Here is a 21,983-nt window from a genome sequence, read left to right as displayed (position 1 = left end):
TTTGTGATCCTGAGTTACAGAGCAGGCCCAGGAAGAGTCTGGGCCATAGTTCTCATTATGTGTTTGCTTTTAGGTTTTTTAAGATTTTTTTTTTTAGGGGAACCTGGGTGGCTCAGTTGGTTAAGCGTCTGCCTTCGGCTCAGGTCATGATCCCGGGGTCCTGGGATCGAGCCCCACATCAGGCTCCCTGCTCAGTGGGGAGTCTGCTTCTCCCTCCCCTCTGCCTGCCACTCTGCCTACTTGTGCTCTCTATCTCTCTGTCAAATAAAGAAAGAAAATCTTTAAAAAAAAAAAAAAAGGTGGTTTGGTTTTTTTTAGAGATTTTTATTCATTTATTAGAGAGAGAGCACAAGAGAGAGTGAGAGAGAGCACAAGTGGGGTGAGGGGCAGAGGGAGAAGGCTCCCCACTGAGCAAGGAGCCCGATGCAGGACTCGATTCCAGGACCCTGGGATTATGACCTGAGCCGAAGGCAGACGCTTAACTGACTGAGCCACCCAGGCGCCCCTGCTTTTAGGTTTTATTCTGCTTAATTTTATTGAGGCTGGAAAAGCAAAAGAAAGACAGCCTATGGATGATTTGTGGGTGGGATCCTCTTCCTTTCTTGTTCAAGGTCACCTTGGCCTCTCAGTGGTGTCTTTGGTAAGGAAGGTCCAGGACACTTAGGAGATGCATGGACAGCTGTGTGATAAAATAAGGGTCCCCAGCCTTACTACAAGAAGTTTCCCTAAAGCCTCAGTATGTCCCTAAGGCATTTGAGGACTGGGGCAAATCATTCTTTCCCAGGTTATTGAGTGTGACTCAGAAAAGAAGGCACAGAAGGGGTAATGGGAAGGGCAGGAATTCAGTAGCTCTTCTTCCCACTCGTAATAAGAGGCAACCTTCGTCAGGCTTAGTAAGTTCCAGGCACAGTCCCAAGGACTGTCTCAGTGGATCCTCACAACAACTAAACGAGGGAGGTACCAGTGTTATGCCCATTTTACAGAGGATGAAACTGAAGCCCAGGTGCCTTGCTAAAAGTTCCTGTGTTAGCTGAGGTCAAGGAAGGCTGCTGGAGTAAATCAGCCATGCTGGTTTCTGGTTTACTGGAGTCGAAGCCGATCTCTTGCTCGCACGCCGGTGTTTGTGGGGCCTTTCACTAGTGGCCTTCCATGCAGGGATTCAGCGACCCAGGCCCCTTCCGTTTTGTGGCTCTGCCATCTTCTCGGGCCTTGGAGGGTTTCACCTCCAGCTGGTGGTTACGGGAGAGAGAGAGGGGGGGGCACAGAGAGAGAGGATTTTGTGGGAAGTTTTTATAGGCCGGGTCTGGAAGTTATGAATATCACTCCACTCCTACTCCGACCCTCTCGGCTACAACTCCCTGCAGGGGAGACTGGGACTGTAGTCCAGCTGCTTGTCCAGGAAGGAAAGGCTTTGGTGAGCTCACAGCCATCTCGGCCATAGGTACCCAAGGGGGCACGTAAAAGCCAGCCTGAGCCCTGAACAAGCTTGCTTCTCTGCTGCCTCCCCAAGCACCTGCTGCCCCTGAGTTCGCCGTGAGCGTCAGCCTGGGGGGATCCCATCTCACCGAATCCCAGGCTCGGGGACTTCCACCTAATAAGAGCGGTCCTCGCAGTGAATTCACCACATAACCTTTTAGCTGCCAAGTGCTGGGCAGCTACTGACGTAGAGAAGGAGTTAGACCCGTGGTTCTTGGCTGGGCTGATGTTGTCCCCCAGCAGACATTGGGCGGTGTCTGGAAGCGTTTGTGGTTGTCACAACTCCAGGGGTGCTGTTGGCATCTAGTAGGTGGAGGTCAGGGATGCTGCTCACATCCCACAGTGCATGGACCAGCCCCCCTGGTGGCGACCACCCTGAGCTCGAGCAGTGGGCTCTGCTGGTCTGGGAGTTTGCGGGGCGGGGCGGGGCGGGGGGGGGGGGGAGCCTCTGTGAAGGGCTCAGAGCCAGTTTGCTCCAGTCATGTGCCTGTGGGAGGCATGTTTATTCTCCCGATGGCATTTTAACCTCTCAGCACTTCTTGTGGTTTTTCTTTGGCTGCCTGAGCATGAAGAATTCAGGGGCAGAAACCCGAGTGCATTTGTGCTCATCTGTGTAGATTTTTCAAATGGCTTCCCTGCTTCCATAAAGATTTGGGCAGACAGAAGCATCCTGCTCGGCACACGAGCCCGTCTCCCAGGTGGTGTGACCTGGACAGATGGACTGCCGCCTGGCTCCGCAGGAGAGGGCGTGGGGAGCCCTCTCAGGAAGAGGAGCAGAGTATTTTTAAATCTGGTCTCTGCTCCTCCCCACCTTGTGGCTTATGGGTGCCTGTCAGCTGCATGGGGTGACACCAAGGGTTTACAAGGGAAAAGGGGTTCTGGTGGCTTCTCAGTGTCGTTATGATAAGGAATATATGTTTATACACATATATACATATGCATATACACGTATATATAGTGCAACTGTACAGGAGAGAGTAGAATAAAAAGTAAAAATCCCTAATTCTCCCTACTTAAAGGTAATTAGTCCTCACAAGCCTTCTTTCTAGGACCATATACACTTCTGTGTACGTGAATGTGTGCACGTATGTACGTGTATACGGGAGCAGATGTACACGAGTGTGTGCGGTGTCTCCATCCGCTATTGTTCGTATCCAGAATAGATAGGCTTTTCTGCGACTTGGTCTTTTCACATAATAGCTCTTGGACATTTTTCCATACTAGCATGTTTATATATATATATATATATGTGCATGCAAACCAGGCACTGTGGATACAATAGTGAACAAATTAGACAAAAATCCTGGTTTCATCAGATGACTACTTGAATGTGGGAAGACAGGTAGTAAACAAAGCAAGTAACCATATGAGGGCCATGTAGAGATGAAGTTCAGTGCTAAGGAAGAAACAGAAGGAAGGAAAGAGAATAGTGAGGGATGGGGGGAGGATTGCGATTTTTTCCAAGGTGGCCAGGGAAGGCCTATGGAGAAGGTGACATTTGAGCCAAGACGGGAAAGAGGTCAGAGATGGACCACGTGGATATGGATGGGGGAAGAGCGTTGCAGCCAAAAAGAATACCAAGTGCAAAAGCTCTTACGTGGAAGGGAGTGAGAGCAGGGAGATCAGTGTGGCTGGACATGGAGTGCAGATTTCCCCTAATTATTTTTAATGACCGCATGATATTTCATTAAGTCCAGGAGTTGAAGAATTTATTTAATTAGTCCCCTGTTGGTAACACTGGGATTCATTCCAGGGGTTTTTTTGCAGTTAGGAACATTACTGGGGTGGGCACCCTCAACATGTCTCCGCAGATGTGTCCAAATGTACCGTGAGCTAAAAATCCAGCAGTGGGCTTGCTCCGCCAAAGCATATATGTTTGTCCATTTGGATAGCCGTTGTCAAAATGTGCAGTCCGGGGATGCCTGGGTGGCTCAGTTGGTTAAGCGTCCGACTCCTGATTTCGGCTCAGGTCATGATCTCAGGGTCCTGGGATCAAGCCCCACATCAGGCTTCCTGCGCAGCGGGGAGTCTGCTTGTCTCCTTCTCCTTCCGCCCCTCCCCCACTCTCTCTCTAAAATAAATACATAAATAATTTTTTAAAATTTGCAATCCCAAAAAAAGAAAGTGGCAAAATTTTTACTCTTTTGTGTCTTCTTGCAGTATGCAATTGAAACAGATGACTTTGACAAATGCTTTTATGCCTTTGTGGCCCACGGAGGCCTCAACTCCTGCCCCCCCCCCCAACAAAAGGACTCTGGCAAGGCTGAAATAGGCAAGCTTTGAAAATTATGAAGTGCTGAACAACTATGAGGTGATATTTTTTACCTTTAAAAAGCATTTTGATTTTTAATTCTGTATTATATAATACTCCAAATATATGGGGGAAAAAATCACAGGCAGTCATGGACCCCCCACCCAGATCTGTCTCAGATTAGTTTTTCATCTCAGTTGGCATAGGCAAAGCAGTTCCACATGGGTCACTGGCTTCAAAAACCCAGGGTGTGCAGTTATTTCATTTTGAAAGGAAATGAGTGAAAATGTGATAAATGGACTTGATCAAGATGTAAAACTTTCGCTCTTTGAAAGACATAGTTAAGAAAATAAAAGAGTAAGGCACACCCCAGAGGAATTTTTTGCAAATGGACTTGATCAAGATGTAAAACTTTTGCTCTTTGAAAGACATAGTTAAGGGGCGCCTGGGTGGCTCAGTCGTTAGGTGTCTGCCTTCGGCTCAGGTCATGATCCCAGGGTCCTGGGGTCGAGCCCCGCATCGGGCTCCCTGCTCGGTGGGAGGCCTGCTTCTCCCTCTGCTCTGCCTCCCTCTCTCTCTCTCTGTCTCTCGTGAATAAATAAATAAAATCTTTAAAAAAAAAAAAAGACATAGTTAAGAAAATAAAAGAGTAAGGCACACCCCAGAGGAATTTTTTGCAAAACCTATCCAACAAAGAGCCTGTATCCAGAATATATAAAGAACTCCAGTAACTCAGTAACAAGACCGCTATGAAAGTAAAACAATTGAGTTTGTGTTTGTTTTTTATGATCTCAACATTTTATGGAGGACCTTTAAAAAAAATTGGAAGACTTACTCAGTCAACACCCGTATTCCCACCACCTAGATTTTGCACTGTATATTTTGCTGTTTGCTTTACCACACATCTATCTATCCCTCTATTTATCTCAGTTCATTTTTTTCATGCATTTCGAGATCAGTTGCAAACATTAGTCCCATTCGTTTGTTTTTTAAAGTTGACTTTTTGTTGAAGTTTAGCATACAGAAAATCATTACATAGGCATGATCGATGAAACCATTGGCTGTTGGTGATTAATAAGTCAGTCTCCTGCCCCTCTCCTCTCTCTGGAGGCTGGGGGGTTGGGATGGACTGAAAGGTCCACCCTCTAATCATGCCTTGGTCTTCCTGGCAGCCAACCCCCTTCCTGAAACTATCTGGAGACCTCTGTCACCAGCCATCTCATTAGTATACCAGAAGACACTCGTCACTTGAAGATTCCAAGGGTCTTAGAAGCTCTTGGGTCATGAACCCGGGACGAAGACCAAATATTATAACACAAGATGCTCTTATCACCGCTATCACTTAGGAAATTACAAGGGTTTTAGGAGCTCTGTGTCAGGAAGTGGGGGCAGAGACTAAATATATTTTTATTATGTCATTTTCATGGCTATTCATTTGCATATAGTCTGTGGCTTCTTTCTGCTACAATGGCAGAGAAGTTGGGACAGAGACTATAGGGGGCCCTTGAAGCCTAAAGTCTTTACTGTCTGGCTCTTTATGGTGAAAGTCTGCCCATCCTTGCACTAAAGTAACACCTCTGGGCTCTCTTTTATTCATCTTATTTTTATATTTTTTTAAGATTTTATTTATTTGAGAGAGAGAAAGCGCATGAACAGGGGGGAAGGGCAGAGGGAGAGGGAGAAGCAGGCTCCCTGCTGAGCAAGGAGCCCGATGCGGGACTCGATCCCAGGACCCTGAGATCATGACCTGAGCTGAAGGCAGACGCTTAACGGACTGAGCCACCCAGGCGCCCCTATTCATTTTATTATTTGCTTTATTCTCTGTTATCTTGTATTTACTTGCCCAGGGAAGAATTGACTTATCTGACTGGGAACCTGGTGGGTTTTCATCTGAAGGTCCATGGTCTTCTGCTGGATGGGATTAAGGTGTTAAAGATCTCCCAGCCCTCCTCTTCTCTCTGGTGACCTACCTGCCCACAACAGGGAGGGAGCATTCTCTGTAGCTCCTTCAGTGAGCCTGCTGGTCAGGCTTGCCCCTGCCAAGACGAGGCCTGCACTGTGTTTGGTCAGAGAAGTTTAATTCCAGGAGAGCAAATAGGGTCTGGCCCCTTTCTATAATCCAGCTAAGCTACCAATCCAACTGATACTTTGTTCTGCATCTAGCACAGTGTACCTAACCTGACCCCATGAGAATCCCCTGGGGAGCATGTGAAAAACACTGGCACCCAGTCCCCCACCCCCCAAACCCATCGACAGCATCTCTTGGGCTGAGGTCTGGGCACTAGGATTTTTTTAAAAGCCTTCTGAGGGATTCACATGTTTGTGATATTTCTCCTTTGTTTTCCCAATTGTTTCTCAATTATTTCAGAAGACAGAGAGGGGGAAGATTTGGTTAGTTATCCCCCTGAAGCTTCTAACAGGTGTCTTGCAACTAGCTCTGAAGCCGGTTTGTAGTGAACATTTCCCCCAGAGCAATGCCAGCATCTCTAAGAGATGTGTACAAGGATGATCCTCTTTCAGATATATACATTTTGGTTGTTCGTGTAAAAACAAGCACATTACGTTATCATCACACTTTAAAATGCTTCCTCCTAGACGGTGTGATTCAGACCTGAAAGTGATGCTTCAACCCATATGTCATCTTTATAAACGCAGGCTCCACATGGCTCCGTTTCCACACAGAGGAGTAAAGAAATGGTCCAGCCGTGGTCCAAAGGAATTTCAAAAGGAATTTTAATCTTTCTTTTTTTTTTTTTAAGATTCATTTTATTTATTTTCTTTAGAGGAGGGGGGTGGGAGGGGCAGAGGGAGAGGGAGAGAGTGTCAGGCAGACTCTGCACTGAATGCGGGGCCCAGATCAGGGCTCGATCTCATGACCCTGAAGTCACGACCGGAGCTGAAGCCAAGAGTCAGATGCTTAGTCGACTATACCACCCAGGCACCCCAAAAGGAATTTCAATCTTGACTCCTGTGTCTTGAGGAAGGAGGAAGAGACCTAATCCGTAAGCCATGAAGATAGTCCTCAAAGACCTCTGCCTCCACTCCCCAGTTTCTGGTGGTGGATTAATGAAGGGAAACCCCAGGTCACATGCTTTTCCCTTAAGGCAGTGTTTCTCAGCCTCAGTGCCTGTGGACATTTTGGGCCAGTAGATCCTTTATTTTGAGGTTGTCCTGAGTACAGTAGGATGTTTAGCAGCGTCTCCTCTCCAGTGGTGACAATCCAAATGTCTCCTAACATTGGCAAATTTGGGGACCAAAATGGGCCCAGCTGAGAACCACTGCATTGAAGGAATTGAACAACTCACCTTAAGCCAGTATTTCCTATAGACCTGGCCAAAAGGGGTCTCTACTCTAGGCCTTGTGCTTTCGGTGGGGTGAGAGGTCAGAAGGCAAGCCCAAGGAGTCAAGGTAACGTGCCCACCCCATGCTCAGGCCTCTGTCCAGGCCCTCCTCAGGAAAGCAGGCCATGATGGTGGTGTGTGACCTCTAGACCCAAGAGATAATGATAGACTTACCTTGTAAATAGACATGTGGATCAAATCATTTAGTGTAACCGAGAATCCATAGAATGGGGGCTGACACGTAATAAGCACTATATAAGGGTTAGGTGCTAGTATTATATTTTTCATATCAATAGTCTGGAGACATAAGACGGCTTCCTTGTTTGCTGCCCACCTGCAGAAGAGGCCATTCAGATGTTGGAGGCAAATGTGACCCCCCTGGGCCCTACAGAGATGATGGGACAGGCTCCAACATGGCACCTTCGTGAGGGGACTCTCGATGCCCCTTGCCCTATAGGCCAGCTTGAGGGCCTCACTCCCCTTCAAACACACATGCATGCACTGTATTTCTGCTCCGAATCTTGTTTTTGTCCTGTAGCGGGGTCAGTGGAAGGGGGAATGGGTGAGACTTTTCTGAGACAAGAGAAGGAAAAGCGTTGCTGGGCTGAGTGTCCATCCCTGCTGTGCCACATGCCGGCCCTGTGACCTTGGGCGCTCCACCTCCGAGCCCCTGTGAGCCTCTCATTCTCCGTCTGCCGAAGGATATAAGTAGTGCCTTCCCTAACAGGACTGTGGTGTGGATTGAGTCAAAAAATGTATATAAACTACTTCTCTCAGTGCCTAGCATACAGGACTCAGGATTTGGTATTGCGGTGGGGTTTTTTTCCTTTTTTTAGAGAGTGAGAGAGAGCGTGTGCATGTGTGTGTACTTGTGCAAGGAGGGGTGGCGGGGGAGGGGCAGGGAGAGAGGGAAAGAGAGAATCTTAAGCAGACTCTGCGCCCAGCGCAGAGCCCAGTCTCACAACCCTGAGATCATGACCTGCGCCGAAATCAAGAGTCAGACCCTTAACCGACTGAGCCACCCAGGCGCCCTGGTATTGCTGATTTTTAATTACAATAATCCTGTTATCTAAACTGTCATTTTGACCATTGGAAGGAAAAACATCTGAGCAGCTGCTATGAATCACAAAATGAAACCTCACTCTTAAGTCGTGGATGAAACTTCTTAGAACCAAAGAAATGTTAGAGTTGAAGATGGCCTTAAAACCTACATAAACCCACCCACTGTATAAATGGGAAAACTGAGGCCCAGGCAAAGGATATGATTTACCTTGTTTTGAAGAAACACCTGAAACAGCTTCTAGCTTTCAGAGAGAAGAAGAAAAAAGAGGGAATGCTATAGCTTGAGGAAGTTTTGCAAAAGTTGACGAGAGAATGGGTACCACCTTTGTTGGGATGTGTCAGGGTTGGCCTCTGGAGAGCGGGGGACAGGAGGAAAAGGGACAAGGAGATTGCTTTGGGGCTTCTCTGAGGGTTGGGATAACTCCTGAACATCCAGACAAAGTGTGGGGATCCCTCCGCGCTGAGGAATTAGGGAGGACTGGGAAACAGCCCAGGATGGGTTTTGCTGGCTTCATGTTTTTTGTTTTTTTTTTTATAGAAATGTGGGAATACTGCAACTGAGTACCCAAGAGGTAGACTGTGGGGCCTGTGATGAGGTGGGGTTCTGACCATGACCTGGGGCACCCCTGCACTGTGCTATCAGCCTCAAAGGAGCATGTGGGGGTATCACCTTGGAACCAAACATGCAAAATGGGGAGCTGTCGAGATTTTTTTTTTTTTTCCTTTTAATTTGCAGTGTTTATGACACCCACATGCTAAGTCATCCAGCTTCCCTTCCAGACCGGCTGCCTTGGCAAACTAAATTAGCACCCCAAAGAGTTTAGCTCTTGCGGGGAAGAACAGATTCATTTTCACAGCAAATATCAACATGTGAAAGCCTCAGCTTTGTGCCTGACTCACTCAGGGCACCTAGGTTTTGACTGGAGCAGTGAGCAATCTGCCTGTACCTCCCTGGGCCTCTGCCCCCCGAGCCGTAAAATGGGCCAGTGATAGCAACTGTCTTAGAGCAGTGGTTCTCCAGGGAGAAGGGTTAGATGATGCTCCTAGGGGATGTACGGCGATGTCTGGAGATAACTTTGGGTTGTCACAGCTCGGGAGGGGACAGCTAGTGGCATCTTCCAGAGATGCTCCTCAACATCTTACGCTGCTCGGAACAGCCCGGCAAGAGAATGATCTGGCTCCAAACGTCAGTAGTGCTCAAGGTGAGAAACCTGACTCTAGAGGGTTGATACGGAGATTTAGCAAGTTAATCCACATGATGTGCTTAGCCCTGGGCCGTACGTATAATAGGTGCTTAATAAAGCTGTGTTACTCTCCACGCTTCTTCAAAGCCTGGTCCCTGAGCCTCTCATCGTGCTTTGGTTTTGCAAAGGGGTTTTGCTCACCTAACTTGCCATGGTGATTGGTGCCACAGAAGCAGACAGATATGTTGGTAATCCTTTAGAGATAAGTTGAGCCTCAAATTCCAGAAAGCGCAATATGCCAGGGATACCCATGCCCTGTCTGAGGGTGGAACTGGACTTTGGTGGCTCGCCTGTCTGCACAGGGGGCCATCCTCTGAGACTGTCGCATCAGGGCGCTTGAGATTCGTTAAGGCTACGGAGAGAACACAGTGTGACCAGTAACAGAGCGCCTTGCTGGCCAAGGTGGTTGCCCTACTCTGTAACCATTGGGGGGAGGGGCACTAAAGGGGTTTTGTATGAGTAAATCTTCCACTGACTGCATGCCCTCCCCTTTGATGTTAAAAAAGGCTTTAAGTTTTTTACTGTGTTTGATAGAGAACTTGTTACACTCCCTTTGACCCATTAACCGGAACCCTGAGCTTTCTAACTGATTCAGTCATGACAATGAAAATAAATGATCATACGGTTGAATATACCTTTGGCTCTGTGAAGGAGTACGGGGTTGTTTGCCCCTTTACTAAATGGCCACATTCTACTGTACTTTTTGAAAGTTCTTGGGTGCTTGGGTGGCACACTCGGCTAAGTGTTTGACTTTTGATTTTGGCTCAGGTCGTATTCTCAAGGTCGTATTCTCAGGGTCGTGAGATCGAGCCCCACCCTGGGATGCACACTCAGCACAGACTCTGCTTGAGATCCTCTCTCTCCCTCTTCCTCTGACCCTCCCCCTGCCCTCTCTAAATAAATAAATAAACTCTTAAAAAAAGAGGAAGTTCTTACATCTGCTGGTAGTTGCAATCCACTAAATTAAGTTACTGCAGATGGGGACGCCTGGGTGGCTCAGTCGGTTAAGCGTCTGACTTCAGCTCAGGTCATGATCCCAGGGTCCTGGGGTCGAGCCCCACATCGGACTCCCCATGCCTGGCTCCCCACTCAGCAGGGAGTCTGCTTGTCCTTCTCCCTCTGCCCCTCCCCCCACTTGTGCTCACTCTCTCTCTCTAATAAATCTTGGGAAAAAAATTAAAAAATTACTGCAGGTGGGGAAATCAGATGACCAAGTTTATTCAGAGTATGTCTAAATCCATGAAGAGTAAATAGGTTCTTAGAGAAAATATGAGGAGCCCTCTCCATGGGTTTTGTGCACAAATTCTGAATCTTTTCTCACTGTTGCAACACCTTTGTGCTACTCTCTGAATTGTATCGGTCGTTGGGAAGCCGCTTCCGGACGACTAGGGTACACGGTCCAGTAATACACTAGGGACTCGCAGTAGAATGAGTCCCCCGTAACAACCAGGAGGGATATTTGGGGATGCCTCGCGACAAAATGTCTAATTGTGATTGTTTCTAAGGAGGAGGAAAGTGGGGATCTAGTTACACAGAATTGGCTTCCTTTGCAGGGTTTTTGCTGCAAATACTTCAAGTTGTATCACCAACTAGCTCAGTGACTTGGTTTCCTTATCTGTAAAATGGAGGGCTTTGGGTATCTGGCCCTCTGTCTCTGAGCCCCTTTCTGGATTCTATAGATATCCAGTCTTAATTCCCCATTTCTCCCAACAACATGCTCCCTAGAATTTACAGTGATAGCAAATCTTGATATTCTCTCAGGCAGCTTTTATCATAGAAGTCATTAGTTTTCTTCAGCTCTGGCTTTGTTATAACTTGCATTTTAAATGTTCGATTTTTAAAAGACTGTTAAGATTGCCATAACTTTACCAAGTGATTTGCAAATGTCAAAGCCTGCCAATTAACTCAGATGGCCACAGCAGTGACTGCTTTCCACCAGAAAGGTTGAATCACTTAGGAGCACCTACCTTGCAAGGGCCAAGTGATTCAGCACACCAAGGAACTTTGCAAACTGGGAAAGGGAGCGTAGGATATTAGACTGCCTTTTAGTCTTCTTTGCCTTCTGGCGATTTAGATGTGGATTCTCTAATGGCAACTTTGTTTTGTTTTTTTCTTTTGTTTTCTTTCTTTGTTTTTTTAAGATTTTATTTATTTCACAGAGAGCAGGAGAGCACAAGCAGGGGGAGCAGCAGAGGGAGAGGGAGAAGCAGACTCCCTGCTGAGCAGGGAGCCTGACATGGGGCTTGATCCCAGGACCCTGGGATCATGACCTGAGCCAAAGGCAGTGGCTTAACCGACTGAGCCACCCAGGCGCCCCTGTTTTCTTTCCAAAACAATATGTACTGTAAGAAGTGCAAACCATACTTACATAATACAGAACGCAGAAAGTTCCCTGTCTCCCCCCCCCCCCCCACCCCCGGAGAGAGCCACTCTCAACAGTTTGATGAAATTCCTCCAGATTGTTTTCTATTCTATATATTAACTTTTTTTTTTTAACAAAAAAGAGATTGTGTTTACATATACTATTTTGCAACTTGCTTTTGTCTCCTAGCAATATGTCTTGGAGATGTTTCTATTTTATATATATAGGTCTATCTCATTTTACAGCAATGTTGGTTTCCATGACATTATTACATCAGAAATGATTTAATTAGTCTCCGCCAGTCTTTGTCTGGATGCTCCCCAAAGCTGATCCTAAGACAATGACTTGGGTTCAGATAGGCTACTAAGGAGGTGACCCCAGGAAGTACTGATAAGAGAGTGGAAAAGGGAGACAAGCCAATCAGGGATATTTGATGCGTGGGTAACTGCAGCTTGGAAGATCCCCAAGACCATCAAGTTAAGTGATTCGCTGGAAGGACTCACAGACTTAGCAAAGCTATTATACTCATGGTTACAGTTTATTACAGAAAAAGGAAACAGACCAAAATCAGCAAAGGAAAGAGGCACACAGGGCAGAGTCCAGGCGAGAACAGATATGAGTTTCCAGTTGCCCTCTCCCAGTGGAGTTGTGAGGACAGCACTTCATTGTCCCAGGAGTGATGTGGGGAGACACACACTCGAAAGGGCGCCAACCAGAAAAGTGCACGCAAGCCTTGGTGTCTGGGATATTGATCAGGCAATCAGTCCCGTAGGCGTCCAAGTGGCTGACCCTAGTCTCCAGCCCCTGCAGAGGTCAAACTGCTATTCACAGAGTGGCCCAAGGACTCGACCGTAAGTCGTCGTTAGCATAGACTGGCGTGGCCCCGGCAGAGGGCTCCGGGTGCTTGAGAGCTGGGGGTAGCCTCTAGGGTGGGCTGGGGAGGTGGACAGGGCGCCACAGCCTCAGCTACACTTCTTCATGGACATTTTTTTGTTATTTACATTTTTCATTCTCACAATGTTCTATTTCTAGAGCAGGAGTTGGCAAACTTTTCTATAAAGGACCAGATAGGAAATAGTTTCAGCTTTGTGGGCCACACAGTCTCTTCTGCAGCTATTCAGCTCTGCTTCTGTAGTGCGCTAGCAGTCACAGGCATTGTGTAAACAAATGGGTTTGACCGGGTTCCAATAAAACTTTATTTACAAAACACGGTGGCGGGCCCGATTTGGCTTAGAGGCTCTAATAACCCAGGTATTATCCAATATCCAATATCCAGAGAATATCCTTGTATGTATACCTTTGTCCATTTGTGCAGATAATCCTATGGGATAAATTCCTAGAAATAGAATTGCTGGATCACAAGTTACAACATTTTTGGGGCGCCTGGGCGGCTCAGTCATTAAGCGTCTGCCTTCGGCTCAGGTCATGATCCCAGGGTCCTGGGATCGAGCCCCGCATCGGGCTCCCCGCTCAGCGGGAAGCCTGCTTCTCCCTCTCCCACTCCCCCTGCTTGTGTTCTCTCTCTCGCTGTGTCTCTCTCTGTCAAATAAATAAAATAAAATAAAAACAAAAAAAAACAAGTTAACAACATTTTTATTTCGAGTACACACTGTGAACCTCTCCTAAAAGTTGAACCAGCTTCCCCTTTCACAAGCAATACATGAGAGTGTTTGAGATTTCCTTTCTTAAAACCTTTTCCCAAGGGAAACCTACATTCATCTACTAGGATGTTTCTGCATTTTCATTCTTGAGCTTTGGAGAGGTATAGGAGGATAGAACATTTTGCCCCCAAGGAAGAAAACCAAATAGAGCCTGAAATGGCCTCCTGATAGTATCTTGCTTTACCAAGGCCCACAGAGAAGGGGACTCTGGTAACTTGTTTTCATTTGGTGAGATCAAACCTTACACTGCCCACTAGGCGTGGTTCAAAACAAACCTGAGTGTTACCTTTTCAAAAAAAAAAACTTCAAGGGATGCCTGGGTAGCTCAGTCGGTTGAGTGTCTGCCTTCGGCCCAGGTCATGATCCCAGGGTCCTGGGATCAAGTGCCGCATTGGGCTCCCTGCTCCGTGAGGAGCCTGCTTCTCCCTCCCCGTCTTCCTCTGCCTGCCGTTCTCCCTGCTTGTGCTCTCTCTCTCTCTCTGACAAATAAATAAAATCTTTGAAAAAAAAAAACTTCAAATGCCTCAGAGAGCTCCTTAGGTAATGTCCTTTATTAAGCAAAGATTCCTGCCCTAATTTTTCCCTTCTGTAAGGGATCTTCACGTAAACAAGATCCCCCTGTGTGTCCTGAACACTTTACCAAGTTACAAGAAATATACAGGGTCCAATTTTGGTCCACATTGCTGACAGGTACTGGACACTGGAGTGGTATTGGACTCGACTGGTGCGGGCTACCCTTGTTCACCCTGGGTCTTTTTGGTACTTAGACAATGGATGGGGTTTTGTTTTTGTTTTTCCACTTTTCTTTTTTTCTTCCCGTTCCGCGCCCCCCCCCCAATTTTTATCATTTAGAATTCTTGATGTGAACCCCACAGGGGAGAACGGAGGCTCATTAGCATTCAAGTTCTGTTTTTGGCTGCATATTTTAGCTGGTTTATTTGATAATCGGCATCCCTCCTGGGATCCAGCCCGCTTTTGCTCGGCTCATGCTGGGTGAATCTGTGATATTTCCCATTCTGCAGTCCTTCATTTATAACCCAGACGCAGCCTGCTTTCCCATTCGTGAGATGACATGCCCGGACTACCCACACACAGATAAAGAATTAGGCAGAACTTGGCTGGGAAGATAAATCAAGCTAACCATCTCATTAGGCTTGAAAGACACAAATTAAGCTTGCATTGGAATTAACAGAGAAGCCTTCCAAAGAGACACGCAGTACAACAAGGGGTAGAAGAAATTGCCATGGCCGTTTCTCTCAGGAAGCTTGCCTCCATTGCCTGGAACAGAGGAAACATAAAGCCTCTTTTATAAAAGCTCCACAGACAGAGATTTGGGATCAAAATAGCAGTATAACCTTCACTGAGTGCTTATCTAGGTACTGTGTGCTGAGACATTACACACGTTATCTCCTCAAAACCTCACAATGACAGATGAGGTAAAGCACTATCAAGATTCCTCTTTAACCTAGGAGGAAACTGAGTCTCAGAGAGATTCCTTCCCTTGTCTCGGGGTCCCAGAGCTAGCCTAATGGTCACCGAGGATATCTGGCCCATGGCCCACGGCTTAACCTAGTGGCTCTTCTCCAGCATGAACTGACCTTTCAGGGGACATTGGGCCCCGTCTGGAGACATTTTGGATTGTGACAGCTGGTGAGGGTGGTGCTCTTGGCGTCGAGTGCATAGAAGCCTGAGGTGCTGCTCAACATCGTGCACAGGACAGCCCCCATGACAAAGAACGTCAGCAGTGCCGCCATTGAGAAACCCCGGGTTAACTACTCAACCAGACTTCAGTGATGGCTGACTGTCCCCCTAGAACTACCCACCTGTAGTGCTCTGTACACAGCGTGGTAGGGCAATGGCTGTGAGTTTAAAGTTGCGTATTATAGGGGACGCCGCTATCTGGCAGAAGGACCAGCCAGTGCGGAGGCCAGGAGGCGGGAACATGCCTGGCATGGTGAGGAACAGCCGGCCACCTGGTATACCTGGAGTGAAGGGACTCACGGGCAGATGAGATGAGGGAAGTGGGGCGTTCTTACCATTAAAAGAAACAGATGATGTCCCAAAAGCAAGGAGCCCGTGCCTGCAGTTGAGGAACGTGTAGACTAACAACCTCTGTCTTGTTCCCGTCTCCCTGTTCCGTTTCTCTCCTTCCTCCGACCTCCTCCCCGCCGCCCTCGCCCCTCTGGCTCCCTAGTGTTTGGCCACAACATGAAGAGCAGCAACGACTTCATCGGAAGGATTGTCATCGGCCAGTACTCTTCGGGCCCCTCCGAATCCAACCACTGGCGGCGAATGCTCAACACTCACCGCACGGCCGTAGAGCAGTGGCACAGCCTGAGGTCCCGGGCCGAGTGTGACCGCGTGTCTCCTGCCTCGCTGGAGGTGACCTGAGAGCTGTGGGAAAAGCAGCTTTCATTTGTTTAAAAAAAAAAAAAAAAGGAAGAAAATTTAAGACAGAAAGAAAACGTGTCACATGCCTATTACATCTACACAGCACGCACACACACACACACTCAAATACACACACACACACTAAATCCTCTCAGAACTGAGAGGAAGCTGACTATTGAACACAAAATGGTTGCCCTCAATGAGCAAAGCCTGAGAACTTTCTAGAAACCCCATCTATACGTCACGAGCTGAGTGGGCTCTGCTGTGAGACTTACTGGCAGTGCTTGCTCCTGTTGATACCCCTACCCCCAAATGCACTTTCAACCCTCAGGCCAGAGAAGGGGCCTCCCCAAGGGTGCCAGCCTCCACCGAGATGAAATTCTCCAAGAGCTTGGCCAGTGTGTGGGAGGCCCGACCCCCACACCCAAAAGGCACACCTGCTGATTGGGTGGCTTCTGAACGGGCTGCTGTTCCCTGGGGGGTTCTTCAGACCTGATACCTTCCCCCAAAAGTGTAAGTACTTTGTCTTCTCTTTAGTGGACGTGATAGATTAGACTATTTGGAGAAACCAAATGGCCTCAAAAAATATTCCAGTGTAAGAAACTTCCCTGGCTTAACTGAATTTGTCCTTGTATTAGCTTATTCCTAAGGACCCCCCGTGGGGAATGTTTTCGTGTGTGCCCTCACAGGTGAACACGTGTGTGTCCCTGTGTGTCCTCCTGGTGAGCAAGGTGGTCGGCAGGACCTCAGTCCTGAGCACTCCCTTCTCTCTGCCCCTCCCAGTGAAATTTCACCCAGTGTCCTCCTGTCTGTCATGGCCCCACCTTCAGTAACAGCATGTGCGTATGTCAAGTAAATAAATATGATAGAGCAAAAGTAACCTTTTTTGACGATTCATGGTGATTGTGGCACACGGAAGACTTGCAAAGGACAGTTACGTGGATTAAAATGGCCACCGTGCTCCCGTCCAAGGGGACTCCTTCCTTGTCATACTCTGAGCATCTCTCTGTGTTTGTGTGTGAACCAAAGTCATTTTTCTCATGCTAAGGAATTAGTGTAGTTAGGATAGATCTCTCCCTGTTGGATGCTACTGTATCTTTCCCACAGCCTCTTGTCTGGCATAATGGGGAGCTATTTATTGAAATTAAAGATTATTTATTTGTGCCATGCATTTGAGTTATCTTTTTCTTCATGAACACAGGGCATGAAGAGTGCAAGGTGTTGCGGTTACCGCTGCTGCGTAACAAACCATCCCAATGACTCAGAGCCCTGACGTGGCAGGGAGGTCAAGGGGGAAGGCAGGAGGGCAAGGTTAGGTTAAGTTTCTCAAGAGAAAAAAAGAGACTACAAAATGACTTCCTTATCGTGGTTGTACAGAAGAGGATAAACGCATGAGAGAACAGGGGCACCTGGGTGGCTCAGTCGGTTAAGCGTCTGCCTTCGGCTCGGGTCCTGGTCCCGGGGTCCTGGGATCGAGCCCCACGTCGGGCTCCCTGCTGAGCAGGGAGCCTGCTTCTCCCCTGCCCCCCACTCCTTCCCCCTGCTGTCTCTCTCTCTGTCTCTCTGTGTCAACTAAATAAATAGAATCTTTAAAAAAAAAAACAAAACAAAAAAACCATGAGAGAACAAAGAGCGTGAGGAGGACCGGAACATAGCAGGCATTGGGCACTAGAGAGGAGGGACTACCAGTGACTGAGCCCATGGGCTTTGGAGCCAAAGAAACCATGGTTCAAATCATGGACTCACCTCTCTCTAATTGTGTATCCTTGCACAAGCCATATAACTTCTCTGAGCTATGGTCTCCTCGTTATCTTAGTTAGGGGTACCTCAAAAGCAGACCTTGAGGCAAGGACTTGGGTGCTGCTTGTTTACTGGGGAGGGGACGCCAGGAAGCATTAAATGGAAGAACAAGTCAGAGAAAGGAGAAAAGCAGATGAAGGCTGCCTTGACTAGCACTGTGGGCAGCTGGGGCGCAGTCATGCTGGGGACCCCAGAGAATACACTTGACAGTGATCATGATGGGGAAGCTGGGGTATTTCAACTCCCGACGCTTATCCCTCAGGGCCTGAGGGTTGCCCCTGGAGACATGAAATGTTTGGCCCTTTAGGACTGTCCTGTGCGGGCTGAGCAAGCTTCAGTAGCACCAAGAAATCCCCAGGCAGAGAACGGGGTGGCAGGTGGGGGGGCCATGTTCTCAGCCGAGTGTGAGGTCTGCATGCGCCGCAGCCACAGGGAAAGTCAGAGGGCCTGAGAGCATGCTCTGAGGTGGAGCATCCCCGGCATCCGCCTCCCTCATCAGTAATAACAAGAGGGCTGACTCAGCACCGTGGGAAATGCCAAATATCTCACGTAGTCCTCATGCGGAAACCCACACGGAAGATGTTCTTATTTCCCTTTTGCGAAGGAGGAAGCCAGGGCTTAATGAGATTAAGTGGCCAGTAAGTGGTAGAGTAGGATACCAGCTCAGGCCCTTCGGACTCGAGAGCCTGTTATGGGCTGGATTGTGGCCCCCTCAAAAAAGATGGCAGCCTGACCCCCAGTACCTCAGAGTGTGACCTCTTTGGAGATCGGGCCTTTACAGAGGTAGTCAAGTTGAAGTGAGGCCATTGACTGGGCCCTAATCCAGTATGACTGGTTTCCTTATAAAAAAAAGCGGGGGGTGGGGTGGGGCGCAGAGATTAGGACCCAGAGACAGACACACACAGAGGGAAGATGATGGGCAGAGACACAGAAGGTTGTAGGTCCGTCCCTCACAGCCCTCAGAAGGAGCCAACCCTGCGGACACCTTGATTTTGGACTTCTGGCCTCCAGAACTGTGAGACCATGAATTTCTGGTGCGGTTAACTACGCTCGCTGGACTCTCCTCTCTGAAAATAGGATGACTGTTGTTAGCCCGCGCGGTTCATTTGAGGATTAGCCTGGATAATGGCCGCACCATCTCCACATGTGCTTGCAGACTGTTCCCGCGAGGCACACCTCAGGCGATGTTTGCTGGTTGGCCAGAGGGGACAGCTGTAGGATGGAGGTCAGAGCTGCCACGTCTCCAAGGAGAGAGTTTGTCAGGAGACTAGGGAAATGTGTTGAAAGGTGAAGGAATGACTTGGTTTCTATTGAAACTTGGGCTCAAGGTGCCCTGCCGTGGGCTACCCATTAGCATCCTCCTCCTCCTCCTCAGCTGGAAGATGGGAAAGGAGATTCACCGGCCACCTACTCACCCTCTTTGGAGTGTGGGGACCCAAGTTCAAAGGGAGGAGGTGGGGTGGGAGCGGTGGGGTGAAGTTTGAAAGCCAAGTCTGTTTTCCCACAGCCAGTCCTTGAGTCCTCTCGTCTCTTGGGACTCCAGAGCCCCTCAGGATTTCAGTCCACCCCCGGGAGTTGACAGAAGCTCTGACTTCTGCCAGCCCAGCTCAGACATGCTGAGTCCCAGGGCGCCAGGAACAGCTGTTTGGAGCTCTGATATTTCACTTTCAAAACACTGGGAATCACAGCAGGGGAGGAAAGAAGGACTCCTTTCCTTTCTGAGTGGCCTGCCACTGTCACTGGGCTACCTGCCCTTTTCGATGTTCAAAAAGACCATTGAAAATAACTCAGGGATTGGGGCACCTCGCTGGCTCAGTCGGTAGGGCGTGCGACTCTTGATCTCAGGGTTGTGAGTTCAAGCCCCGTGTTGGATGTAGAGATTACTGAAAAAATAAAATCTTAGGGGCGCCCAGGTGGCTCCATCGGTTAGGTGTCCGACTCTTGATTTTGGCTCAGGTCATGCTCTCAGGGTGGTGGGATTAAGCCCCGCATCAGGCTCTGTGCTCAGTGGGGAGTGTGCTTGAAGATTCTCTCCCTCTGCCCCCCTCCCACCCCCGTGCGCACACATGCTCTCTCTCAAATAAATCTTTTTTAAAAATAAAGTCTTAAAAAAATAAATAACTCAGGGGCGCCTGGGTGGCTCAGTCGTTAAGCGTCTGCCTTCGGCTCAGGTCATGATCCCAGGGTCCTGGGATCGAGCCCCGCATCGGGCTCCCTGCTCAGTGGGGAGTCTGCTTCTCCCTCTGCCCTTCACCCCACTTGTGCTCTCTCTCACTTTCTTTGTCCCTCTCTCAAATAAATAAAGAAAAAATGTTTTAAAAATAAATAAATAAATAAGTAACTCAGGAATGATCATCACTATGTAAAAACTAAAATTAATGCCTAGAAAAAAAACTGACAGCATCGCCCTCAAGGTTGGCCAGGGTTATCCTTTGGGAGGTGGTTTTACTGCTCAACCATATACCTTCCTGTACAGTATTTTCGAAGGTTGCATCATGATCTAATGGTAGCTAATGTATATTAAGCACTTATCATGTCAAGCACTGTTCTAAGCACTTGTGTGAGGCAAGAACTGATTTGTTCCCATTTTGCAGATGAGGAAACTGAGGCTTATGGGATTATATAACAGTATGTGGTCCTACTGCAGCAGATGCCTGAAGGGGAAAGTCATGAAATGAACTCGCCTCCACTGTCCCTTTTATAATGGTGGTGAGGGTGCAGGGGACTTTGTTTTATTGGTAAATAAAGAGCATTTTTTTTAAAAGCTAAGAAACTAACGGAGATGATAGATGATAGATAGATAGATAGATAGATGATAGAGGAGAGGTGAGAGAGGAGAGGAGGGGAGGGGAGGGGAAAGGAGGGGAGAGGAGGTGGTCTGAATCCCCAGACCACCATGAGCACAGTGTGTGTGGAGGTGTATCTGGGGGTGGGAGGGCGGGTAATGCCATCACACAATAAATACGACTTTAGGAAGACAGAAAATGTATATACTATGTTACGAAGAGACCTCTACAACCTCCAAATGACAGATTGATTTGTTAAGTAAGGAAATGACCTACTTTCTGGTCAGTAAACTTGAGGTCTAAAGCAGGGGTTGGCAAACTCGGACCCATGGACCAAATCCAGCCTGCTGCTTATTTTTGTAAATGAAGTTTTATTGGAAGCCAGCCAGGTGCATTCCTATAGTCTGTGGCAGAGTTGAGTAGTTGTGATTGAGTCCGTGTGGCCAGCAAAGCCTAAAATACTTGCTATCTGGCTCTACAGAAGTTTAAGTTACAATAAAGTAGGATGAACGAATGAGTCTAGAGAGCTAATGCACGGCATAATGAATACAGAAAATGATACTGGACAGAATACTGAAATTTTTTTTTTTTTTAAAGATTTTATTTATTTATTTGACAGAGAGATAGCGAGAGCAGGAACACAAGCAGGGGGAGTGGGAGAGGGAGAAGCAGGCTTCCTGCCAAGCAGGGAGCCCGATGTGGGACTCGATCCCAGGACCCTGGGATCATGACCTGAGCCGAAGGCAGACGCTTAACGACTGAGCCACCCAGGCGCCCCCCAGAATACTGAAATTTGCAAAGAGAGTAGATTTCAGGTGCTCTCATCACCAAAAAGAATGTAACCATGTGAGGAGATGCTACGTTAATCAGTGTGACTGTAGGAGCATTTCACTGTGCACAGGTATATTGAATCATCATGTTGCATACCTTAGATATATACAATTTTTATTTAAAAATAGAATTAAAAAAAAAAGTTTGCCTACCCCTGCCTAGAACAATGCTTCACAAACTGTAACATACACACAACCCCTTGATTCTGATTCGGGGGGTCTGGGGTGGGGCCTGAAATTCTGCCTTTTTGAATGAGCTCCCAGGAGACCCCAGTGCATGGGATTGGGCGTATAACGAACACTCTGCTTGTTTCCATCCAGAGAGGGGGCATGAACCCATTTACCAAAACTTTTCAGCCATCACCTATTGACACATTATCAACACAGATCATTCAGTTCATTTGCCAAATCAAAGGATCCTCCACTTTTCAAAAGAATTTCCAGTGGCATCTGTCGGACCACCCTCCTCCCCACCTGGAGGGTTCCCACTTGGAGGGTGCTTGATTTCTGTGACAGCAGGGGCTCCCGAAATGCATTGCACCAGATGATGGAGAGTGGGGAGAAAAGATGCAAATTTTATATTTATGTTTTATATCAACCTTCAAAAAAAATATATGTCAGTTTGGGGGAGGGCTATTTTATAACAGACCTGATCTATTAGTAGAGTAAGTCATCGGTGTACAACACGGACATAATAAGTGTATGTCCTTCCTAAATAAATACACACGCACGCTCTGGGGTGTGCAGCAGCCCAGCGTTTTGAGGAACCGGTAGACGTG

The 21,983-nt window shown here is 47.8% G+C and overlaps 1 protein-coding gene across 8 annotated transcripts in view; it reads left to right on the top strand.

The window, feature by feature from the left end:
- The window catches only part of LOC116628014 (synaptotagmin-17), a 74,377-nt gene extending 58,528 nt beyond the window's left edge, over positions 1 to 15,849 (top strand). For all 8 annotated transcript variants that reach the window (XM_032398050.1, XM_032398043.1, XM_032398047.1 and 5 more), the window contains one exon: positions 15,592 to 15,849. In XM_032398050.1, coding sequence (XP_032253941.1) covers positions 15,592 to 15,788 — 197 coding nt within the window. In that variant the 3' untranslated portion in view covers positions 15,789 to 15,849. The remainder of the gene's footprint in view (positions 1 to 15,591) is intronic.
- The last annotated feature ends 6,134 nt before the right edge of the window (positions 15,850 to 21,983 follow it).

Source organism: Phoca vitulina, unplaced genomic scaffold (assembly GCF_004348235.1).
Source record: "Phoca vitulina isolate PV1807 unplaced genomic scaffold, GSC_HSeal_1.0 scaffold109, whole genome shotgun sequence".
NCBI classification, from domain to species: domain Eukaryota; kingdom Metazoa; phylum Chordata; class Mammalia; order Carnivora; family Phocidae; genus Phoca; species Phoca vitulina.
The sequence above is the reverse complement of the archived record's forward strand: the minus strand, read 5'-3'. Positions and strand labels throughout refer to the sequence as shown.